This window comes from Pteropus alecto, unplaced genomic scaffold (assembly GCF_000325575.1).
Source record: "Pteropus alecto unplaced genomic scaffold, ASM32557v1 scaffold75, whole genome shotgun sequence".
Taxonomy (NCBI): Eukaryota; Metazoa; Chordata; class Mammalia; order Chiroptera; family Pteropodidae; genus Pteropus; species Pteropus alecto.
In genome coordinates, this window is record NW_006440638.1 from 29772523 (window position 1) to 29792456 (window position 19934).

Consider the following 19934-nt stretch of genomic DNA (forward strand, 5'->3'; position numbering starts at 1 on the left):
AGCTATATTATCTGCTGGATGAAACCTGGATGATGAATTCGAAGAGGGAAAGGCCATGTCTGCCAAGAGCATGGCACAGAGCACATACTCGACAAACGTTTATCAGGACAATGAGTGAATGAATGAAGGAGTGACTGAATAAGAAATGGGATGGATCAGGGTCCTCCTGCTTAGGAATCTGTCGTTCTAGGGTTCTGCGTTTTTGTCCCCAGGCCAGATCTGCCTCCATCGATGTTCTTGGGCAGCACCTTTGGGAGACAAATTCAAGATGCCCTAGAGAAGACCTTAGCCAGAAACCGTCCCTGTATGGCCATCTTACAGATGGGAAAATTGAGTCCCAGAGTGGGAGGGACTCGCTCAAGGCTATAGAACAAGTCAGGGGCAGAGCCAGGACTTGAACCCAGAGCTGTGTGACCGTGAAAGTGCCCAGTATCTGGCCACGTGGATGGGCTCACAAAGGGGTGTGTCCCCTTTTCTGGAAGGAGAAGGATGGTGGTTGTTGGCCTCATCTCTCAGGTTGCTGTTCCCAGGATAACTATCCTTGAGGTCCTGGTTACAGGTATGGTTTAGGGGCCTCGAGACCAAGCAGACCAAAGGTCTCAAACTCCTAAGCTCTGGGGCCACATAGAACATAAATAAATAAAATAGGCTGAATGTCAGACAATAAGGAGTAGTGAAGATGGTGTCAAACAAGAGAGAGCAAGGTCTGTATAAAGTTATTCAAATTCAACATAAAAAAAGGTGTACCACCCAAATAAAACACATTTGTGGGCCCCATTTACTCCTCAGGCCATGATGGCTCCTAGATGGGCAGTCCCATTGCTTCCTATAGGAGGTGAATCCCAGAGAGAAGATTCACAATCTCATCTCACTGTGGCCTTTAGGAGGCCTTCAGGGCTACAAATAGGATGAGATAAGGGTGTCCCCAGGTGTGGGTAGCCCAAGGAAAAAGCCTTTTCATCCTAGAAGGGAGCTGCAGGCACTGGAAGGCGAAGGCCTGGCACTTGGGTCTCAGATTTGCCTATGCCCGCCTAAGTCTTACCTTTGACCAGGGTATGCTTGTCCGTAGGGGAGGAGCGAGCCAGCACCCGCAGCTTTGGCCAGATCTTGTCGATTCGCTCCTGCTCAATCTGGAGAGGGATGCAGGTGGGGTTGGGAGAGAAACTGAGGCCCAGAGAAAGGAGGAGATGCGCCTAGAGTCACTGGCCTCTTGGCACACTAGCTGGCTTCTGTACAATATGCAGCACCAATGCCTCCCAGCCCTCCACCCGAGTTCATCCCTCTGAAGACCCTTTGTGCTGGGCTACATACCTCCCCCTTCTCGTTGCGGATCCTCCGGTTGAACTCCTTGCCTTCAAGGCACAGGAAGTCCTCCCCAGGATGGATGATGCCACATTTTATGGCGATGGCCCGGGCTGTGTTGATATTGTCACCGGTGACCATGCGGACCGTGATGCCTGCCCGCTGGCACTTTCGGATGGCTTCTGGGACCTGGCAGGAGGGCAGGAGCCATGGGGCTGGGCACCACCTTGGGCAGGCTCTCCCTGCCCTCATGGATTCCAGAGTGAGTCCTGCTCACAGGCAGCTCCACTGAAAGGATCTAGATGACCAGGAGATACTGATGGCACATGGACCATCTCCTCCCTTCCTATGCCCATGGCAGGCATTGTTAATCGATCACAGTATCCTCTGATTAAACCCTGGTGTAGTCTCAGAATTTTCCTCTGCAGAGTCCCACGCATCTGCCAACTATCAACTGTGATAGTCCGTCCTAGGATGAAACTGAGGGCTATTCTGACCTGGACAAAGACTTTGAGGAAGATCTCAATAAATGTCTCTCAGATCTGGCCCTAGGTGAGATGGATGAGTAGAATACAGAATACTCTACTACTGAACAAGAACTTGTCCCTGCTTTATCCACATGCACATTTCCTGCAAACTCAATGACAAATATGTTCCTATATTTTCAGGTTTGTTTTTGAAAGGGACATTGTATTTGGGGGCATTTTATTAACAGAATGTGACATTGGCTTAGAATAAATGCAAATGATTATGCTTCATATAAAATACATTTCTCTGTCAGGGTAAGGACTGCCTCCTGCCCTCTCTGTCACGACAGACTGACCTCTAGGCCAAATAGGCTAGATAAATGCAAATGATTATGCTTCATATAAAATACATTTCTCTGTCAGGGTAAGGACTGCCTCCTGCCCTCTCTGTCACGACAGACTGATCTCTAGGCCAAATAGGCTAGAGAAACCCAGCCAACCAGAAGCTGGCAAGGCCCTGCCCCTGCACCCCACCCCCTTCCTGCCTCCACCTCTATGCAGAGCTGTGGATTTGCCCAGATATTAGGATGAAAAAACCATCCTGGAGCTGCCATGGCCCTTTACACACGACACAGATCAACTGAACAACATTCTTACCCATGAGCAGTGACAAATAATATAATAAGGTGATATTTGCTGCAAAACATTTTTGAGTGGGAGAGGACATGTCATGCACAGAAAATCCTGTTATACTAAAAGACCAAAGCACTTTAGAATCTCGGGCCTGGAAGGGCTGAGTCCCACTCCCCACTCCTGCGCATCTTAGTGCCTGGGAGCTCACTTCCACCCTGAAAGTGTCTCAGGAGCTAAATCTGCAAAGCCACTGCTGAGAGAATTTGAAGACTGTTGTGGGCTGAAATGTGGCCCATCCCTCAAATGATACATTGAAATCCTCACCCCCTAGGACTTGGAGATAGGATCCCTGTAGAGGTAATCAAGTTAAGCTGAGGTCACTAGGGCAGGCCCTTGTCTGGTACGACTGGTGTTCTCATAAAGAAGGGGAGGTTTGGACACACACACACAGGGTGAAGGCAGAGATCATGGTGACGCTGCTACATGCCAAGGAATGCTGTAGATATCCAGCAAAGCACTAGAAGCTAGGGGAACAGACCCTCCCCTCACAGCCCTCAAAAGGAACCAACCCTGCCGACACCTTGATCTCAGACTTCCACCCTCCAGAACTGACGTGATATAGTTCCGTTGTTTGAGCCACCCGGTTTGCTGTACTTTATTACAGCAGCCCTAGCAAATACAAAGAGTTAGAATGTTGATCTAAACATTCTGACTATTGACAAGTCCTGCCATTGGTCTTCTTTCTACCCTCAGGATTTTAAGAACTAGGATCAACCTTGAAAATCTCTAGCCTCCGTCCACTCCCATCCACACAGCCTGCCGTTTCTTTAGCCCAGAGCACCATGATCGCAAGCCAAAGCCACTGCTCAATCCCTGCCTTTGGCCGTGCCCCTCTTCCCTCTTGCCCCATACCCTGACCACCAGTGACCTGCCTGAAGTTCAGCCTGTGGCGTCACCCTCCTTCAAGGGCTCCACCCGACTGCGCGTAGAGAAAATCCAGGTGCCTGAGCATGGCCTCCTAGTGGTGGGATAAAGAATGACTGCTGTGGAGAGGCAGAGACCCTGTCCAGGTCAGGAAGCCTCTCCCACACCGAGATCCCTAAGAGACAGCTCTGTGGTGTCAGGTAATGAAGGACTAGCACAGGTGAGCTGACCATGACCTCTTCTGGGCATATTTCCAGGGCCAAGGTGGAGCCTTCTGGGGCCCACTCAGGGATTGGGAGCTACGTGAGCAAGGCCCCTGCCTCGTGCTACAGCAGCTGCTCACATAAGCAAATGTGACCTCTTTTTACAGAGCTGGATGTGGAATGTCCAAGATCCCTTTTACATAATTAATTATGGCCTCATAATGGCTCTAACTCTGCTGCAGCCCCCTGCCGTCTCCTGTCCCTGAGGACAGGAAGGAGTCATTGTTCTTTTGGGAGCATACACCTTATCTGGTTCCTGCCCTGAAAGGAATAATTTAGTTTATGTTGGTTTCAGAGTTGCCTGAGGTCTTGAAGTTGGAAGGGGCTTTAGGTCATGACTCTGACCCCCTGCTCATTGCTTAGATCTCCTCCATGTGTACCCAACAGAGGTGCCTCTATTTGGGCACCTCTGATGACAGGGTGCTCGCTCCCTCTGAAGCTCATTGCTCCCTGATGGGACAAGTCTGTGGGTATCCTTTCACATAATTGTTCTTTTTTTTCAGATAAGAGAGAGATTATTCTGGGTCGGACCTGTACTCTTGTGTAGAGGCAGGGTCTTTGTCTTTGGTAAAGATCTGTACAAAGGGCTCTGGGAACACAGAGGAGGGTGCTGTTACTCTAGAAGGAAGTGGGTGGGAAGGAGAAATCTGTGAGAGCTTCCCGGAGGAGAGGATGTTTGAGCTGCTCTGTTCGGCCAACACTAATTGAGTCTCTGGTGCCTGGCACTCTGCCCTGGCTGGGGTTAGATAGATGATCATTTCATTGTGGTCCTGGCTGCAGAGAATTGTCCCACGAGGTGTACAGGCAGGGAAGGTGGGAAGGGTGTTGCAGATGAACTGTTTTGGGTGATGTGGAGGGCCTGAGGCTGAGGGAGGGGCCACTGGCCATGGAGCTGGAGAGGTCCAAAAGTGTCAGAACCAGGGACTTGCTCCTTCAGGCCTGGGAGTCATTGCAAATTTTGAACTAGAAAGGAGGTGATCAGTGCCAAGTAGAAAGACTTCTGCTTTTAAGACTATCTCAGGGAGCTAAACTCTGCCTGCCTGGAATCTCTACCCTCTGCGCCTCCCTCCAAAAAGCCAGCTTGAGAGAAAAAAGAAGAGGCTAATTTTTATGGCTCTCACACTTTTCTCTGTGCAGTGGAAGCTTCCCTGCCTCAGAAGAGAGGGCTCAGGGACCAAAAAGCTGGGCTGGGCTTCGCCTGGAGGTCCTACCTGAGCCATGGATTCCTCATCTATAAAATGGGGATGACAGTCTCCACCCTTCAGTGAGGCTGGAGAGTTCTGTGACAAGGAGCAAATAGCACCAAGCATAGGGCCAGCAGATGCTGGTGATGAGGGGCAAAGGAGGCCGGTGAGACCCCTGACCCCAGTCTTCCTTGCTTGTTCTTTCTGCTCCAGGAGGGGTGGAGGGATGCAGAGGGGGTGTGTAGATGCAGATGCACTGTGTGTGGGTGCAGCGGGCATCTATCTGGAGGAGCAGGTGTTTGGGGTGGTGGCATTGGTAGGCACCCTACCATGACTTCTGGGTCAGGGACCTTAGGGTTCTGTGACCTGCCTCAAATGTGGGGAGATTTGAGTCAGACTTGGCAACCCCAGAGGAGCCTCCCCTAGTCACCTCCAGATACTCCATTTCCTTTCTGGTCAGTAGCCCCCATAACTGGACGTCTTTATTGTGCTTCAGCCCTGTCGTGCTTTATGCTCTCATGTGCTATGCATATATGTTTTCTCTTTCACCACACATTTCTTTAGGCTGTGGGCTCTGGAGGGTGGAGGCTGCTGATTGCTCAGAACCCTTGCGGGGGTCTGGCACAGAGTAATGTTCTGTAAATGAGGGGCATTGTGAACCATCTCTGTGCTTAAGTCCCTGGAAGCCTGGCCCGAGACATGTGATTTTATACAGAGCCGGGTGAATGCATTAGGACAGGGACATGAAGGAAGCCCTTCACGATTTAGCTCCAAGCTCCTTTTTTGGTATTTTCTCTCATAAATCCATCTGGGTTATTCACCTGTCGCCAACACTTAGCATCCCTTCCCACCTCCTTGCCTTTTCTTGTGCTATTCTCTCTGCCTGGAATGTGCCATCTTTCATGGGAAATGCTCTCTTCTCATGAAGTCATCCTTGATTCCTCTGACCCAATGGGATGCTTTCTTCAACTGCTCTCAGTACTTCCTTTTATTGCTCATTCATTTATCTGACAAACAACTATTGAGCATCTAACTATTCTGGGCACTGAGGACCCAGAGATGATTAAGACTCAAGGCCCAGAGGCATTGATCTGGTTGAAATATGCTTTCTATATAGTAAAATCGCTGTAAAAAAAATTCCTTCTTTTGCTAAAATTATCCTAAATATTTCTCGCTGAGAAAAAATAGTCAGGAAATGGGAGCTTCCTGTTTTCATTAAATAAAGGCTTTTAAACATCTGTTGTTTCCGGTGACAGCCGTTGTCTGTGACTACAAGGGCTCCAACATCCCCAAATAACCCGGCAAATCCCAGACCTCTGTTCTCCTGACGGCTTTATCCACACTGGCTTCAATCAGCCTCAGAAAATGTACCCAAGGTAGCACCTTATGGCGGGGGTTTTTGGCAAGCCTGTTTTTCTTTATCTGTTCTGTCCTTTGTCTTCTTGAGGAAGGAAGGCAATCTGCGATTTGCCCCCTTGACAGATGGAGAAACTAAGGAGCCAGAGTTTTTCTTTGCCTTGTGGTACCTGCAAAACAAATCTGAATATGCCTGTAGAACCCAGGAGATGGTCTAGGTTGAGGTTTTTGCTCTGGCCTGCCTCAAGGTTGCCCAGGAGAACTTGACACAAACATATCATAGGCATAGACACTCCCCAAGGTCACCCAAGAAACTGGTGTCCTTGGCTGCCTCTGAGGTGAAAACCAGGGGGCAGGGGGTGGCATGGGGGCTACTTCACCCTGTCTATGCTATTGAACTTTTTGAATTTAGCTCCACATGCATAAATCACCTAGCCTAAAATATATATATATATATAAAACTATATCTGCCGGTCTCCTTAGGCCCTGCGTCCACTCCTGCCCCTCTGGGAGATGCTGAATCAACAGATCAGAGCTTTTATACCTTCTAGGAGTATCACCAGCAACCTTGTTGTGACTCTCACTTGCGAACATCCAACTTTCTCAGTGTTCAGATGGGGAAACTAAGGCCCAGTGGGAGAGATGCACCTGAGGTCTTCAGTGAAGGAGTAGCAGGAGCAGTATTAGAACGCATGTCCCTTGACTGCTGTGTCACTCCAATAAGTCACTGCTTTCCAACACAGCCTACCACTTCTAAATCTACATGCATGGGTGAGCCAAGGTGAGAGGGATGGTCACCAACAGGGATGTATTGACTGAAGGAAGTGAAGAAAGGTGTGAGTATAAGCCTCTCAGTCAACTGGCTTGGAACGTCAGCTCTTGGAAGGGACCTGAGAGGCGCCTGGGCCAACCTCTTATTTTACAGATGAGAGGAGATTGAGTAACAGAGAGGGTAGGTGGTTTGTCAGTGGCAGGATGGGGCTTGGATCCAGGCCCCCTTTCTCCACTGCAGGGTCCTCTAGGATGAAAGTGTACCCAGTTCTGCATCCTCCTCCCACAGTTTGTGCCTAAAGCCAGAATCTCTGGATGATGGTGCTGTCAACAGAAAATGCCTGGGACCAGGCTCAGCCCTTCTCAGGCCCTCTCTCTCCTCTCCTCACCCTCCTGACTTAGAACCACTTGCCCTTTCATTTTTGTGGCTCCCAGAAGGCCCTGGGAGAGAAAGGCAGAAAACCTGTTCTAATCTGGATTCATTTAGCTATGAAACAGTAAGACTTTGGGAACATCACTGTCCCTCTTTGAACCTCAGTGTCTTCATCTGCAAATTGTGGGTGAATGAGGGTGTCTGGAAGAGAAGCAAACCTTGAATCATGCCCCTTTAGTGGATTGTGAAATCTGTTTAGTAGTGGGTGAGGAGTGACCAGCATTTAAAAAAAGAAAGAAAAATACAAGAATAGAAAATACTTAAGTGCATCACATTACTGTGTGAGATTCTTATTTTGGTCAAGCATGTGTGTTTACTGAGTCATGACATAAAATATATTTATTATTATTGTGGTCATGGCCAAAAAAGTGTGTGTCTAATGCTGCTTTCCATCCCACCTCAGGGGTGTTTCCAAGGCAGGGTGATGAGCCAGGAGCTCTGGGTGTGGGGACTAGATGGGGAGTCTGGGGATGGGAAGGACAGGGAAGCTGCTGGCTATCCTTGTGTGCTGTGCAGGGACAAGTCTCCATGGCCTTCAGGAGATACATCATGGCAAAGCCTGAAACCATTAGCAGCTGGTAAGGAGCCGGCGTCCCACAGAGGGGTTGCGGCCTGTCTATCCAGGGAGAGACGCAGCCTGCAGGAATATGCATGTGGGCCAAGCACCAGGGCATTAATCGCCTTTGCTGCTGCAGGCTCTGGGTGTGAGTGAGGAGGCCTGTGTGTGTGTAAGATGAGAACCAGGCACGGTGTTGGAAGACGGGGGTTCAAGTCCCATTCATTCTCATGCATTTATTCCACCAGCACTTATCTGAGCACCTTCTGTATGCCAGGTTCTGTGTGAGGAGCTGTTATGTGTCACTGGATCCAGAGTAATGAATCTACTGGGGAGGGGCAGACAGGAAGTGGACTCACATTAATGGGCCACCTATCTTGTACCAGACACCCTGCCTGTTGCTCGTATGTATGTATGTATGTATGTATGTATGTATGTGTGTATGTATGTATGTATGTATGTATGTGATATTATTATTCCCAGTTTACAGATGAGGAAATGGAGGTTCAGAGAGGTTATATAACTGGTCCAAGGTCACGTAACCAGTAATGCTGGGACTCAGGGTCCCAGGTCTGATGCCTGGCTCCAGACCACTCTCCCAGCTGCCTGAATGTGAACGTCCACGTCAGTGACATTCTGGTTTCTCTTGGTCTCTGGAAGCAACATCGGGGCTGGGAAGTCGATAAGCATCTTGTCTACCCCTTTCACTTGAAAGAAAGGGAAACAGAGCCTTCGAGATGTGCAGGAAACAGCCAGAGGTCTCCAGAGAATGGTGTCAGGGCAAATGGGGAAGAATGAGGTCGCTCTTGGTGGAGGAAGGTGGCCTTGGTGGCACTGTCAACAAATCCCACAGTCATGGCTAATCTGGACCTGGCTGGGGAGTCAGGTCTGGATCCAGCAGCTGTGATAGTCCTCGGAGGAAGGGAAGGCCAGCCCTTCCTACCCCTTTGCCTTGTGGGCTCTGACTTCTGGGCCCCATAAGGTAGGTTGACTCATTTCACCTACCACAGCAGTGTTTTGGACACTTGAGGCACTTCCCACAGCCTCTCTGGCCTGGGAAGCCTGATTGACCATGCAGGGTCCTCTAGGACCTCCCAAAGCTGCAAATCTCCAGCACTGAATTCTCGGCTCAGATTCAGTTAAAGGAGACTGAAGACCTACTCTAAGCTGAGCACTGCATTAGATGCACTTAGTCCATCACCTCCCCCTTCCCTTCTCCTTGAGAATTTGACCTCTGGTTAACTTTCTAGCTCTGTTCCCCTGGAAATTGGATAAAGGTAGACTGTCAGTTTGCCCTCGGCAAGCAAGTATGGGAATGTAAACTGATTGGTACCCCGGATCTTGAGGGAGAGAACTCTAAATGCTGGTGGGGATCCCACACTTGGAGTTTTCCTGAATACAGTGACTTTTGTTACTGGTCATCTCCTTTAAAGGGACCTTGGACTTGTTACAATAGATCCTGGCTTCTGTGGGGCAAGAGGTTTCTAAGCCCCCACACCTGTTGCTTGAAGGGCCAGAGGGAAGGTTTCTGCGTGTTTGGGTGGATGACTCCAGGACTGCTGGCAGGCTGTGGGTTCTGCCCTAAGCAGACCAAAGTCAAGTGTGGCCAGTGCTGGTCTGATGAGTCTTAGTGTTTAGGAGCAGGTAAGTAGAAAGACCCCTTGGGTGTCGCAAGGAGACTGAGAGAGATGAGGCGACTATGCTAGCAGGCTGGACTCCCAGCTTGACCCCCTACCCAGATCTGCTGCTGGGGGGCCTACCTCGGGCCGCACAGGGTCCTCGATGCCCACCACGCAGATGCAGGTGAGGTCATTCAGGATGTCGTTCTCATTGTCCCAGTCGGGCTCGGGGCTGCTGGGGAAGTCGCGGTAGGCCACGCAGATGGTGCGAAGCCCATCGCAGGCCATGGGCTCGATCACCTTCTTCACCATCTCATCCCGGTCGCGGGGCCGGAAGACTCGGGGCTCCCCTGACCCATTGAGGATTTTGCAGCACCTGGGAATGGAGATGGGTAAGGTCCAAGGGCCCCAGGATCTTCCTTCTGACTGGCTCGAGCTCACTTTCCCCTCCCTGGTGTTGCCCAGCTGGCCGTGGTCAGTTATCCAGTGCCTGTCCAGTCCATATCCCATAATGCTTCAGGGATGGTCCAGGCCCTTAGGCCTGAGGCATGGATGAAATTGGGATCAGCCAAAGAGAAATCGGGCAGCATTTTTGCAGTATCTGTCCCAGTCCATTCAGCAAGAGCAGGTCTACTTTGATCTGTTTCATATTCACAAGATTTTATCTGAAAAAATAGTTCCATAGCCAAAATGGCTTTCAGAAGGCATTAAACCTAGGCTAGTGGTTCTTGATCCCGCTTGCACATTAGAATGACATTGGAGGACCTCGAATAAATAAATACTCATGTGTGGGCCTTGTCCCAGAGGTCCCAATTCAGTTTGTCTGGGGTGAGTCCAGGAATCAATGGTTTCTTAAAAGCTCCCTGGGATGATTCCAATGTGTAACCAGGGTTGAGAACCACTGGGCTAGACCAATCCCCTCAAGGTGGGGAAACTGAGGCTCAGAGAGGGGGAGTGACTTGCTTAGTTCTCCAGGCTTATTTCTGACACCTGGAGTCAGAGGAGATTGGCTAACAGTGAAAAGCGCTATCATCAACCAACTCTATGCTAAGGGAAGTGAAAGAAGAGAGATCTAACAGTGATAATGGGTAGAACTTCCTAACAGTAAATAAGGGAGGAAGAGGACTCTCTAAAGAAATTTTAAAGAGAAAATAGTAGAAAAAGCACTGAGTAAGGGGTCTTGGAGGTGGTCTTGCTGTGGGACGTTGGGCAGGGCCCCCTTTGTGCCTCTCTGGGTGCCAGATGGCCCCTCTGGCCCAGCCTGCAGGGCTGTCTGTGCAGCGCCACCCTGTGGTCCCCAAATCCTTGTGCCCCTGGGCCTCTTACTTCTTGAGCACGATCTCAGATGCACCCTTGCTGTACATGCGGAAACTCTCATCGGGCAGCTTGATTACGGTGCTCATGGACTTGCGCACGGAGTTGAAGGTGTATACTTTGTACAGCTTCTCCTCTGGCATCTGGCTGCGCACAGGCTCGTAGTCCTGCTTCAGGTCCAGCACGAAGCCCAGCAGGCCGCACTCTGTCTTGTTACCCACCTGCCGAGGCAGGGCGCCCTCCTTCTCTGGGGGCTGCAGAGAGAGAGGCGAGTGGCTCACGGGGGGTTGTCTCGGAGGCCCTGGGGCTGCTGCCTCATGGTCTGAGGGGCGGGGGCCAGGCTCTGGCTGCTCCCTCTGCCCTCAGCGAGCCTTCGGCTCTCCCTATGCACTCTTAGCTCTCTGCATCCCAGACACAATCCTGGATCCTGATGCAAGGAGTTATGCATGATCAGCTTTTAAAAAAATTATGAGCTATTTCAAACATAAAAGCATGACAGAGAATAATAAGAGAACGGTTGTGTACCCAGCACCCAGCTTTGTAGAAGCATAGTATTACAAGTACGCAGGGTACAGGACTGCAACTGGACACGTCTCTTGCTTACTCGATATTTGCTTCAGATTTTTCTTTTTTAAGAAGGAAAACATGATAAAGTTGAACCCCGCTGTGTATCTCTCTCCATCTGCACAATCCACTCCTTGTTCCAGGAAGAATCTCTATCTTAAACTGAGCATAGACCATTATTACTGTGGGTGTCTTAACTTTTTATTTTGTGATAGTTCTAGATTCACACGCAGTTAAGAAATAATACAGAGAGTGCTAGAGTTATCGGGGTGGGGATCACTTCATGGATTGTATACATGTCTAACTTTTAAAAATTAAAAAAAAAAGAAATAATACAGAGGCATGTCATATCCCTTCATCTAGTTTTGTGCAGTGCTTACCTCGGCATGATTGAGAACATCATCAAAACCAAGATATCGACACTGACATAATCAAACTGACCTTATTTGGATTTCACCTGTTTTATATGCACTGTGTGTGTGTGTGTGTGTGTGTGTATTTCAACTTCCCGTTTTATATGCACTGTGTGTGTCTGTGTGTGTGTGTGCGTGTGCGTGTGTGTGTGTGTGTTTAGATCTAGGCAATGACATTACATGTGGATATTTCTATGACCACCACCGTAAAGATACACGACAGATCATGACAAGGATCACTTAGCCACCCTTTTATAACCACTGTCACCACCCTTCCCTCCCCCCTTCCTGGCCCTGGCAACCACTAACCCATTCTTTATACTTTTGTCATTTCAAGCATGCTATAAAAATGGAATCATATAGTACATAACCTTTGAAGACTGGCTTCTTTTTACTCAACATAACCTCCTTGACATCCAGGCAAGTTGTCGCATGTCAATAGCTTATTTCTTTTCATTGCTGAGTAGTATTTCCATTGCTGAGTCGGACCATCCCTTGTGATCTCGATTTAGGTTCAATGAAATGAAACTGCTATTTTTGTATGTCAAAATGGTCATACATTGGCAATTGGCAATTTCATGCAGTTTAATCTAATGTATGTCTGTATGTGTGTACATGCAGTGCTGTTTTGCATGTTGAAAAGTTCATGTAAGGAGACTACGCAGTCTTCTATAACTTGCTTTGCTCATGTACCATTATATTATTGAGAGTCATCTGAGTTTTATATGCTGTTTGGATTCCATTCTGTGAATAAGCATAATTCACTTCTCCATTCTCCTGCTTCCTCCTCCGTTCCTTCAGTCATTCATTTGGCACACACTCTTAAGCACTGGCTAAGTGCTGGCCCCCCCACTAAATGCTGGCTGCATGACCACGACAGCCCCTTGACCCAAGACTCTCAGTGTATCATTGACCACATCACATTCTTAGGCAGCTGCCTGAACGAGATCTGCTTCATGACTCTGTACCTGTGCCTTTGCTGTTCTTTCCCCCTTCCTTGCCAGGCAGACGCCTCCTTGCCCTTTAAAAACCAGTTCAAATACCTCCTGCTTTTTGAAAATTACTTCATGGGTCTGCCTTGCCCTGAGTGAAGGAGTTGTATTTTTTTCCTCACTAGGTTCTCAGAACGAGCACAGAGCCCAGTACACAGTAGGACTTAGTAATTGTTTGCTAGATGGTGTGATGTGGATCAGTCTGGTGGTTAACAGGTAAGGACAAGATGCCTCCTCATGGATGCTCATCGTGGGATTAGCAGGAGGCTATGGGAAGTTCCTATTTACAGGTAAACTCACCTTCCCACATGCACCCACACAAATGTGCCTACATCTACTCATCATTTGCACAAAATTAACATGTAGCCACTCAGGTGGAGGTGGCTTTGGGAGTGGTAGAAGCCACCACAGATAAACCCAAACCCTAGAGAGGTTTGAAGAAGAGTAATTACCTATGAACATGTCTGAGTGCCTGCACCACCATTAGTGGTTCTTCATGGGTCTCAGACCAGCCTTGCACAGGAATCCTCTGTATCCTCACCCTCACCCTCCTTCATGTTGTTCAAAAGAGCAGTCCAGACAGGAGGAAGAAGGTGGCGTCTGGATGCCAGCATGGACTGGCGATGCAGGGGAAAGAACTGCAGTTGGACACGTCTTGCTTCCTCCCCCTTCTGCAGTTAGGGCTCTGGCCCGGGGAGCTGACCTCAGCACTTTGAGGTCATGAGCATTGATAACACAGCCACCCTGAGACCTGGGGATTCACAGGAAGGACAGAACCTTAGGCCCTAAACCCTTGTCCTCAGTTTCTGTAAAACGAAAAGATTTGAGCGGATGATCTCTAGCTGAGGGAAAAGTTGATCCTCATCAACCCTTTCCTTCAAGCAGATCGTGGTGAGGGATGGCAGAGCAAAGCAGAGCTGCAGGGTGTGGGAACGAGGCTCCGAACACCCTCCCTATCCCATGCCATTTCAAATTAGATCTCCAGCATCATGAGCCTTGGAAGGCTCCCCAGTCCCAAGCTCTTCGGTGGGATTTGATGTGAAAACATCCCATTTCTGATGTTTGGGAAAATAAATTCTAAGCACTCCCCTTTGCCTCTGCGGTATGCTGTTATGCTGTGCTTTAAAAATTTACATATTATATACACACACACACACATATTTATTTATTTATTACAATTTTATAATTAGCCTTCTGATGATTTCTAGAGTTTTATGTATTTTCCACAGTAGTTTTTCCCCCCTCTCCCCTAATGAAAGAAAATGACGACACAAAGGACTTAAATAAAAATGCCTAATTACTTATTTGCCCAAGAGAGCTGAGCAGTTATGCTTGCAAAACACCCGGCATTTTATTACCCTCTGTGAAATATTTTAATTTTCCTCTAAAAGGATTTCAAACAATCCATGGTTGCAAATGGCAGAGCTGCCTCCTCCGTAATTCAATTTGTTTCCATGAACTTGAGCTCTGAAATCGCCTACGTGCATTACTAACAAATGGAGGCCTGCCCCTCTTCTTTTTTGCTCTTTTAAAAAAAATTTTTTTTATCTTGACAAACCCAGAGGTTTTGCTATTGCTGTAGACTTTCCAAGAGCCTTTTTACCTCCAGGGCTCCAATTCTGTAAGGGAGTTAAGGCATGGGTAATGTTCTGGTTTTGATGGACAGGAAGCAACAGACCTGCGGAGGGGTGGGCCTGCAGCTTTCTACAAGCCTCCTGACTCCCGGTGCAGGTTTCACTCAGCACAATTCCTGGTGTGGGCATTAAGCCTTTTGGGAGTGCTGCATGCAGCCACGGACATAACTTTGAGGGAAAATTCATGCTCTTGTTTTGGGATAATAGAGAGTGAACACAGCCAAGATCAAGAAATGATGACTTGAAGAACTACAAGTTATAAGTAACATCTGCAAAAATGAGATTAAAAGATGTAGCTAGCGTGTCATGCCTCACACCCATTAGGATGGCTATTAGAAAAAACAAAACAGAAAATGAGTGTTGGTGAGGATGGGAGAAACTGCAACCCTTGGGTACTACTGGGAATGTAAAATGGTGCCGCTGTTGTGAAAAACCGTGTAATGGTTCCCAAAAATTAATCACCATATTATCAAATCACCATATTATCCAGCAATTCCACTTCTGGGTATAAATCCCAAAGAATTGAAAGCATGGACTTGAAAAGATATTTGCACACCCTAGTTCATAGCAGCATTACTCACAAAAGCCAAAAGGAAGCAACCCAAGTGTCCATAGACAGACGAGTGGATAAACAAAGTGTGGTCTATACACACGAGGGAATATTATTCGGCTTTAAAAAGGAAGAGAGTTCTGTCACATGCTACAGCACTGATAAACCGGAGGACGTTATGTTAAGTGAAAAAAGCCTGTCACACAAGGACAGATACTGTATAATTCCACTTATATGATGTATCTAGAATATCCGAGTTCATAGAAACAGAAAGTAGGATGGTGGTTGCCAGGGGCTGGGGGGAGGGAGAAATAGGTTAGTGTTTGATGGGCACAAAGTTTCAGTTGGGGAAGATGAGAAATTCTGGGTTGGATGGTGGTGATGGTTGCACAACAGTGTGAATGTTAGTTTCAGTTGGGGAAGATGAGAAATTGTGGGTCGGATGGTGGTGATGGTTGCACAACAGTGTGAATGTGCTTAATGTCACTGAACTGTATACTTAACAACGGTGAAAAAAAAAAGACGATACATTTTACGTTAAGCGTATTTTACCACAATTAAAAAAAATCTTTTAAAAGATCCCCCAAACAACCCAACAAACGTAGCATGGTGGACTGCAGCAACTGCAACACGACAGTGTTAGAAAAACGACTTTCTGCTCATTGGCTGTCTCTGGTGGCCTCGCCTCCTCACCCCTCAAGGACAGGCACCGGCGGTAAAGCCTTCCCAGATGCCTGTATGGGCTGCCGGCCAGCTTCCACAGCAGAAGCAGTGACCATTTTTTCCATTTTTTGAACGTTGACTCTGCTCACCACTTTATTAAGCCCTCCACATGCATTATGTAGTTGTATCTTCACAGCCCCTTGGGAGGTAGGTTGCTATTATTCTCACTTTACAGTTGTCTACACACAGGCCCACAAAGGTGAGATCACCCTGCTAGTCAGTGGCCCAGCTAGGATTTGACCCCAGGTGTTCCCCACTCTGAGCCTACAGCACATGCTCTCGAAGCAGCCCTGACTCTCACCACTAGCATTTGAGATTGCTCATTAACTAGTTAAGTGGTTGGTGATTGTTTAGAGTCCTTGACTGGGGAGGCTGTGTCTTTCTTCTTTATCTCTGCCTCCCACTGTGGGGGTCACCCATGAATAAGTGAATATTTTTGTGTTTGTGTGTGGAGTCTACCAATAGGAGGCCAGATGGGATGGAATTTTGTAGGAATTTTGTAGGAATTTTGTCAGAAGTGTGTGCTCCGGGATTGTCATCTGAAGACCTGCCTCCTCAGGAGCTCCTCAGGTGTCAGGCCTCCTGAGGAGCAGGTGGCAGGGCCATGGGAATTTCCCTGGAGGGGAGAAAGGCAGAAGGTCGGTGTGGGTGTTCAGGACAACACAGACTGAGAGGCTGAAATCCCCAGGGAGACATTCCTGAAAAGGAAACTCCTTGAGGACCTTCCCAAGCTCACCAGTGCTTTGTGTGTGTGTGTGTGTGTGTGTGTGTGTGTGTGTGTGTGTGTGTGTGTGGTGTGGGGTGTGGTGTATATATGCGTGTGTGTGATGTGTGTGGTGTGGAGTGGATTGTGTGTTTGTGTGGTGTGTGTGTGGTATGTGCAAGGTGAGGGGATGGGATGCAGGTATTAATAGCTCTGTGAAAAGTTGGAATTCCCAGATGAGGGTTATTTGCTTTAAACTCTTCTCCTGGAGAAGGTGTTTGCAAAAAAACAAAAAACAAAAAACAAGCAAAACAAAACAAAACAAAAAGCAGTTGTTGAATTTGACAGAAGGCCCCTGTTGTTTCACATACCAGAACTCCATCTCCTACCCAACCTCCTCATCTTAATGCCCTGCAGAGTCACTTCCAGTGTCTTCCATGCCTCTGGCACCCCTGGCTTGGCCAGAGCCAGTCTTGCCAAGAGAGCTGAGTTCAAGGTTTCTCTCTGTTTCCCAAAGTCACTACTTCCTTCCCCACTTCTCCTTGGTGCCCCGATTCTAAGATTACAGGGAACACAATCAAACAGATCCTTCCTGCCTTTTTGGGACTACTGGGGTTCTCACTGTAGCCACCTGAGTTTAGGAATAAGGTATGCTGAAGACTTGGGTTTTCTAAGTAGGTTTTGTTTGGCTCATTTATTCAGGAAAACCATCCTGTCAGGAAAGTCCTTTTTGCTCCTTCAAGTGTTCCAGGGAAGTTTGTTTTTCTCTTAATAGTTTTTATTTTCAGAAATATGCCATAACTTTCTAACAACAGCTCCACAAGCACTCATCTCAGCTAAAGAATTCAAATGTTAACCGTAGTGTCAACATATTTTAAAAGAGGTCTCATAAAACATAAAATTAAAGGTCGCTCGGGTGGTTTCAGAACAGAATAAATGCAGGTGGAGAAGGAGAATGTTTTTCCAAGAAAGTACAGTACCTCAAAAGTCTGAGGAAGGAGTTATTTCCATTTAAAGCTCAGCTGTGGCTCTGAGAAGCAGGAGGATGAAGAGAAGCTAGTAGAAGACATGACGTTCAAAGAGTCAGAGATGGCAAAGGAAATCTGAGGTTGTGCCAGGATTTCTGAGGCAGGAAAGTGATTTCTGACTAAAAGTTGATTCCTATAGCTTCCCTCAGAGGGCAGGTTTAGTTACTAATGATTAGAAATAAGAGTGGAAAGAAAAAGCTTCTGTCATCCTCAGAAGGGATGGGGCATGGGGTAGAGGCCGGCCTTCTGGACGGTCCTCTTGGGCTGCTTTTCCTGGCCTCCCTGCTGGCAGACTTGGCCCTGGCACCACCTGTGTCTGGAGTGGTCTGAGCACTGTGAGGAGAAAGCCTGTTAAGGATTTATCTGCTGCCACCCAGCTCCCCCGAGACCTCCCAGCCTCACCTCTCATTATTCTAGCCTGTAGACATGCACAGGCCACAGACCACCACATTTACTGAATGGGCCATGATTCTTCAGGTCCCTGGGCCTTTTACAGGGCTAAGCCCTTCCTGGAATACCCATGCCCCCTTGCCTGACTGATAAACTCCTCCAGAATTCTCTGGGCCCAACTCTGCCACTTGGTGGTCAGGAGCTGCCCTAGGCATGTTACTCGATGTTTCTGCAGTTCCGTTTTCTTAGCTGCAAGATGGGAATGATCATATTTGTCTTGATTACCTGGAAGGGGTGTGGAGGGTCAAGCAAGACAAAGACTGGCAAAGAAAACTGCAGAGGGTAAGGCTCGGAAACAATCATACAGGCAATAAGAGTAATAAATGTCGTGGGCTGTACGCTTGCTACATGTCAAACACTGTGCTGAGAGTTCCACCTAACATTTCTCATTTGATTTTCACAGCAGCCCTGGAACTGCCTCACGACAAAGGTGCAGCCAAATGAGTTGGGCATGGAGCGTGGTGGGCTGCACAGGCTCTGGATCTTATAGACCTGATTCCAGTCCTGGCTCAGCCTCTTATCTACTCTGGGACTATGGACACATTCTTTTACTCCTCACAGCTTCAGTGTCCTTATCTATGAATTAAAGATGTGATGTCCTCGCTTCATGGGGTCACGGTACAAGGCAACATGGGGGTAAGCATGCAGCATTGAGCCTGGCTAAGTGAATGTTAGCAATTATGATTAATTATGTGCTCATTTTACAGACTGGAAAACAGAGGCTTGACAAGGTTAAGTAACTTGCTCAGGGTCACACTCAAGTGGTGAGTGCTGAAGCCTAGAGTTCAAATCCTGGTCTAATGGACTCCAGAAGCAAAGCCCTTAACCATTGCTTCTGGGACATCTGGATTCTAACTCCGCTAACCCATGGAGTGACATGGCACAAGTCCCTTCTCGTTTCTGGGTCTCAGAGTAAAGAGAGGGGGCTGGACAGGTGGTCTCTAAGGTCTGTGAATCCATGCAGATGACACCCACACAAGCTATTCTTGCAAATACTCATCTACTCTGTGTGTGTGTGTGTGTGTGTGTGTGTGTGTGAAGAATAAAAGGCACTAGCTCATTGGGAAATCTCTGTATCAATGCAGAATAGAGAGCTAAGGGAGTTGCAGAGGAAATCAGCTCAGTAGGCCAGAGGTGCCGATAGAATGCTAGGGACTGGGACTAGGACCAACTGCTACCTCTTTCCTGCAATGACAACAGGAAAGCAGAGGGAAGAATATCAGTCTTGTCCTGAGCTTTTTATCAGTCATATTCATCCATCCACCACCCTTTAGTCACTCATCCATTCATCCACCATTCATCCCACCCACTCACATCTACCCATCCCACCATTCATCTGTCCCCCACCCCTTATTCATCCGTTCATCCCTCTCCCTAGCTACTCTTCATCTCATTGACTACACACACACACACACACACACACGCACGCACGCACACACACATGCACACACACTTATTCACCAATCAATTCACTTACCTCACCCAACCAACCAGTACTTCCTAAGAGCCTAAGCCAGGGGGACTGAGATGACTCAGCTGTGTTTCTCACTCTCACAGCCCAAATCAGACAGCAAGACACAGAAGAATTGGTGTCCTCATGGAAAAGGAAATACAGCTCTATCCAGGGTCTTACTTTCCCAGGCCAGGCTCATTTACTAATCAAAGTTAAGGGGCAGTGTGGGGAAGGCATGCCTTTCCTGCTCTGTCTCCTCTTGCGTGGTTTATGATGTCCTGCAATCCCGATTCCCCACCCTGGTTTGGAGGTGGCTGGGCTTCCACCGTGGACTGAGCAGTCCCTTCCTCTGCTTAGGCTTCCTCTGGGTCTAGAAGGGCAGTCCCTAAAGACTCCCTTCGCCCCAAATGGCTGGCAGGCTCTGGCTGTGAGTCTGATTTCTTGGACCCCAGGCCTTCCTTATCAGGACCACCATAGACTAAAGATGCCACAGGACTGGATTCAATGACCAAGAACCTGGTCTAGATACCCTATTCAACAGCTGGCTCTAGGGTACCTGTAAGTTGGCTTTGCCACTAACTGGCTTGTGACTTTGGGCAAGA

At 48.1% G+C, this 19934-nt stretch overlaps 1 protein-coding gene across 4 annotated transcripts in view; it reads right to left on the reverse strand.

Moving 5' to 3' along the window:
- ATP2B2 (ATPase plasma membrane Ca2+ transporting 2) overlaps nucleotides 1–19934 on the reverse strand; it is a 209665-nt gene that overhangs the window by 20513 nt on the left and 169218 nt on the right. For all 4 annotated transcript variants that reach the window (XM_006917621.1, XM_006917620.1, XM_006917618.1 and 1 more), the window contains 4 exons: nucleotides 10835–11076; nucleotides 9650–9884; nucleotides 1312–1491; nucleotides 1043–1130 (listed from right to left, as the gene is read on the reverse strand). In XM_006917621.1, the coding sequence (XP_006917683.1) occupies nucleotides 1043–1130; nucleotides 1312–1491; nucleotides 9650–9884; nucleotides 10835–11076 (745 nt within the window). The remainder of the gene's footprint in view (nucleotides 1–1042; nucleotides 1131–1311; nucleotides 1492–9649; nucleotides 9885–10834; nucleotides 11077–19934) is intronic.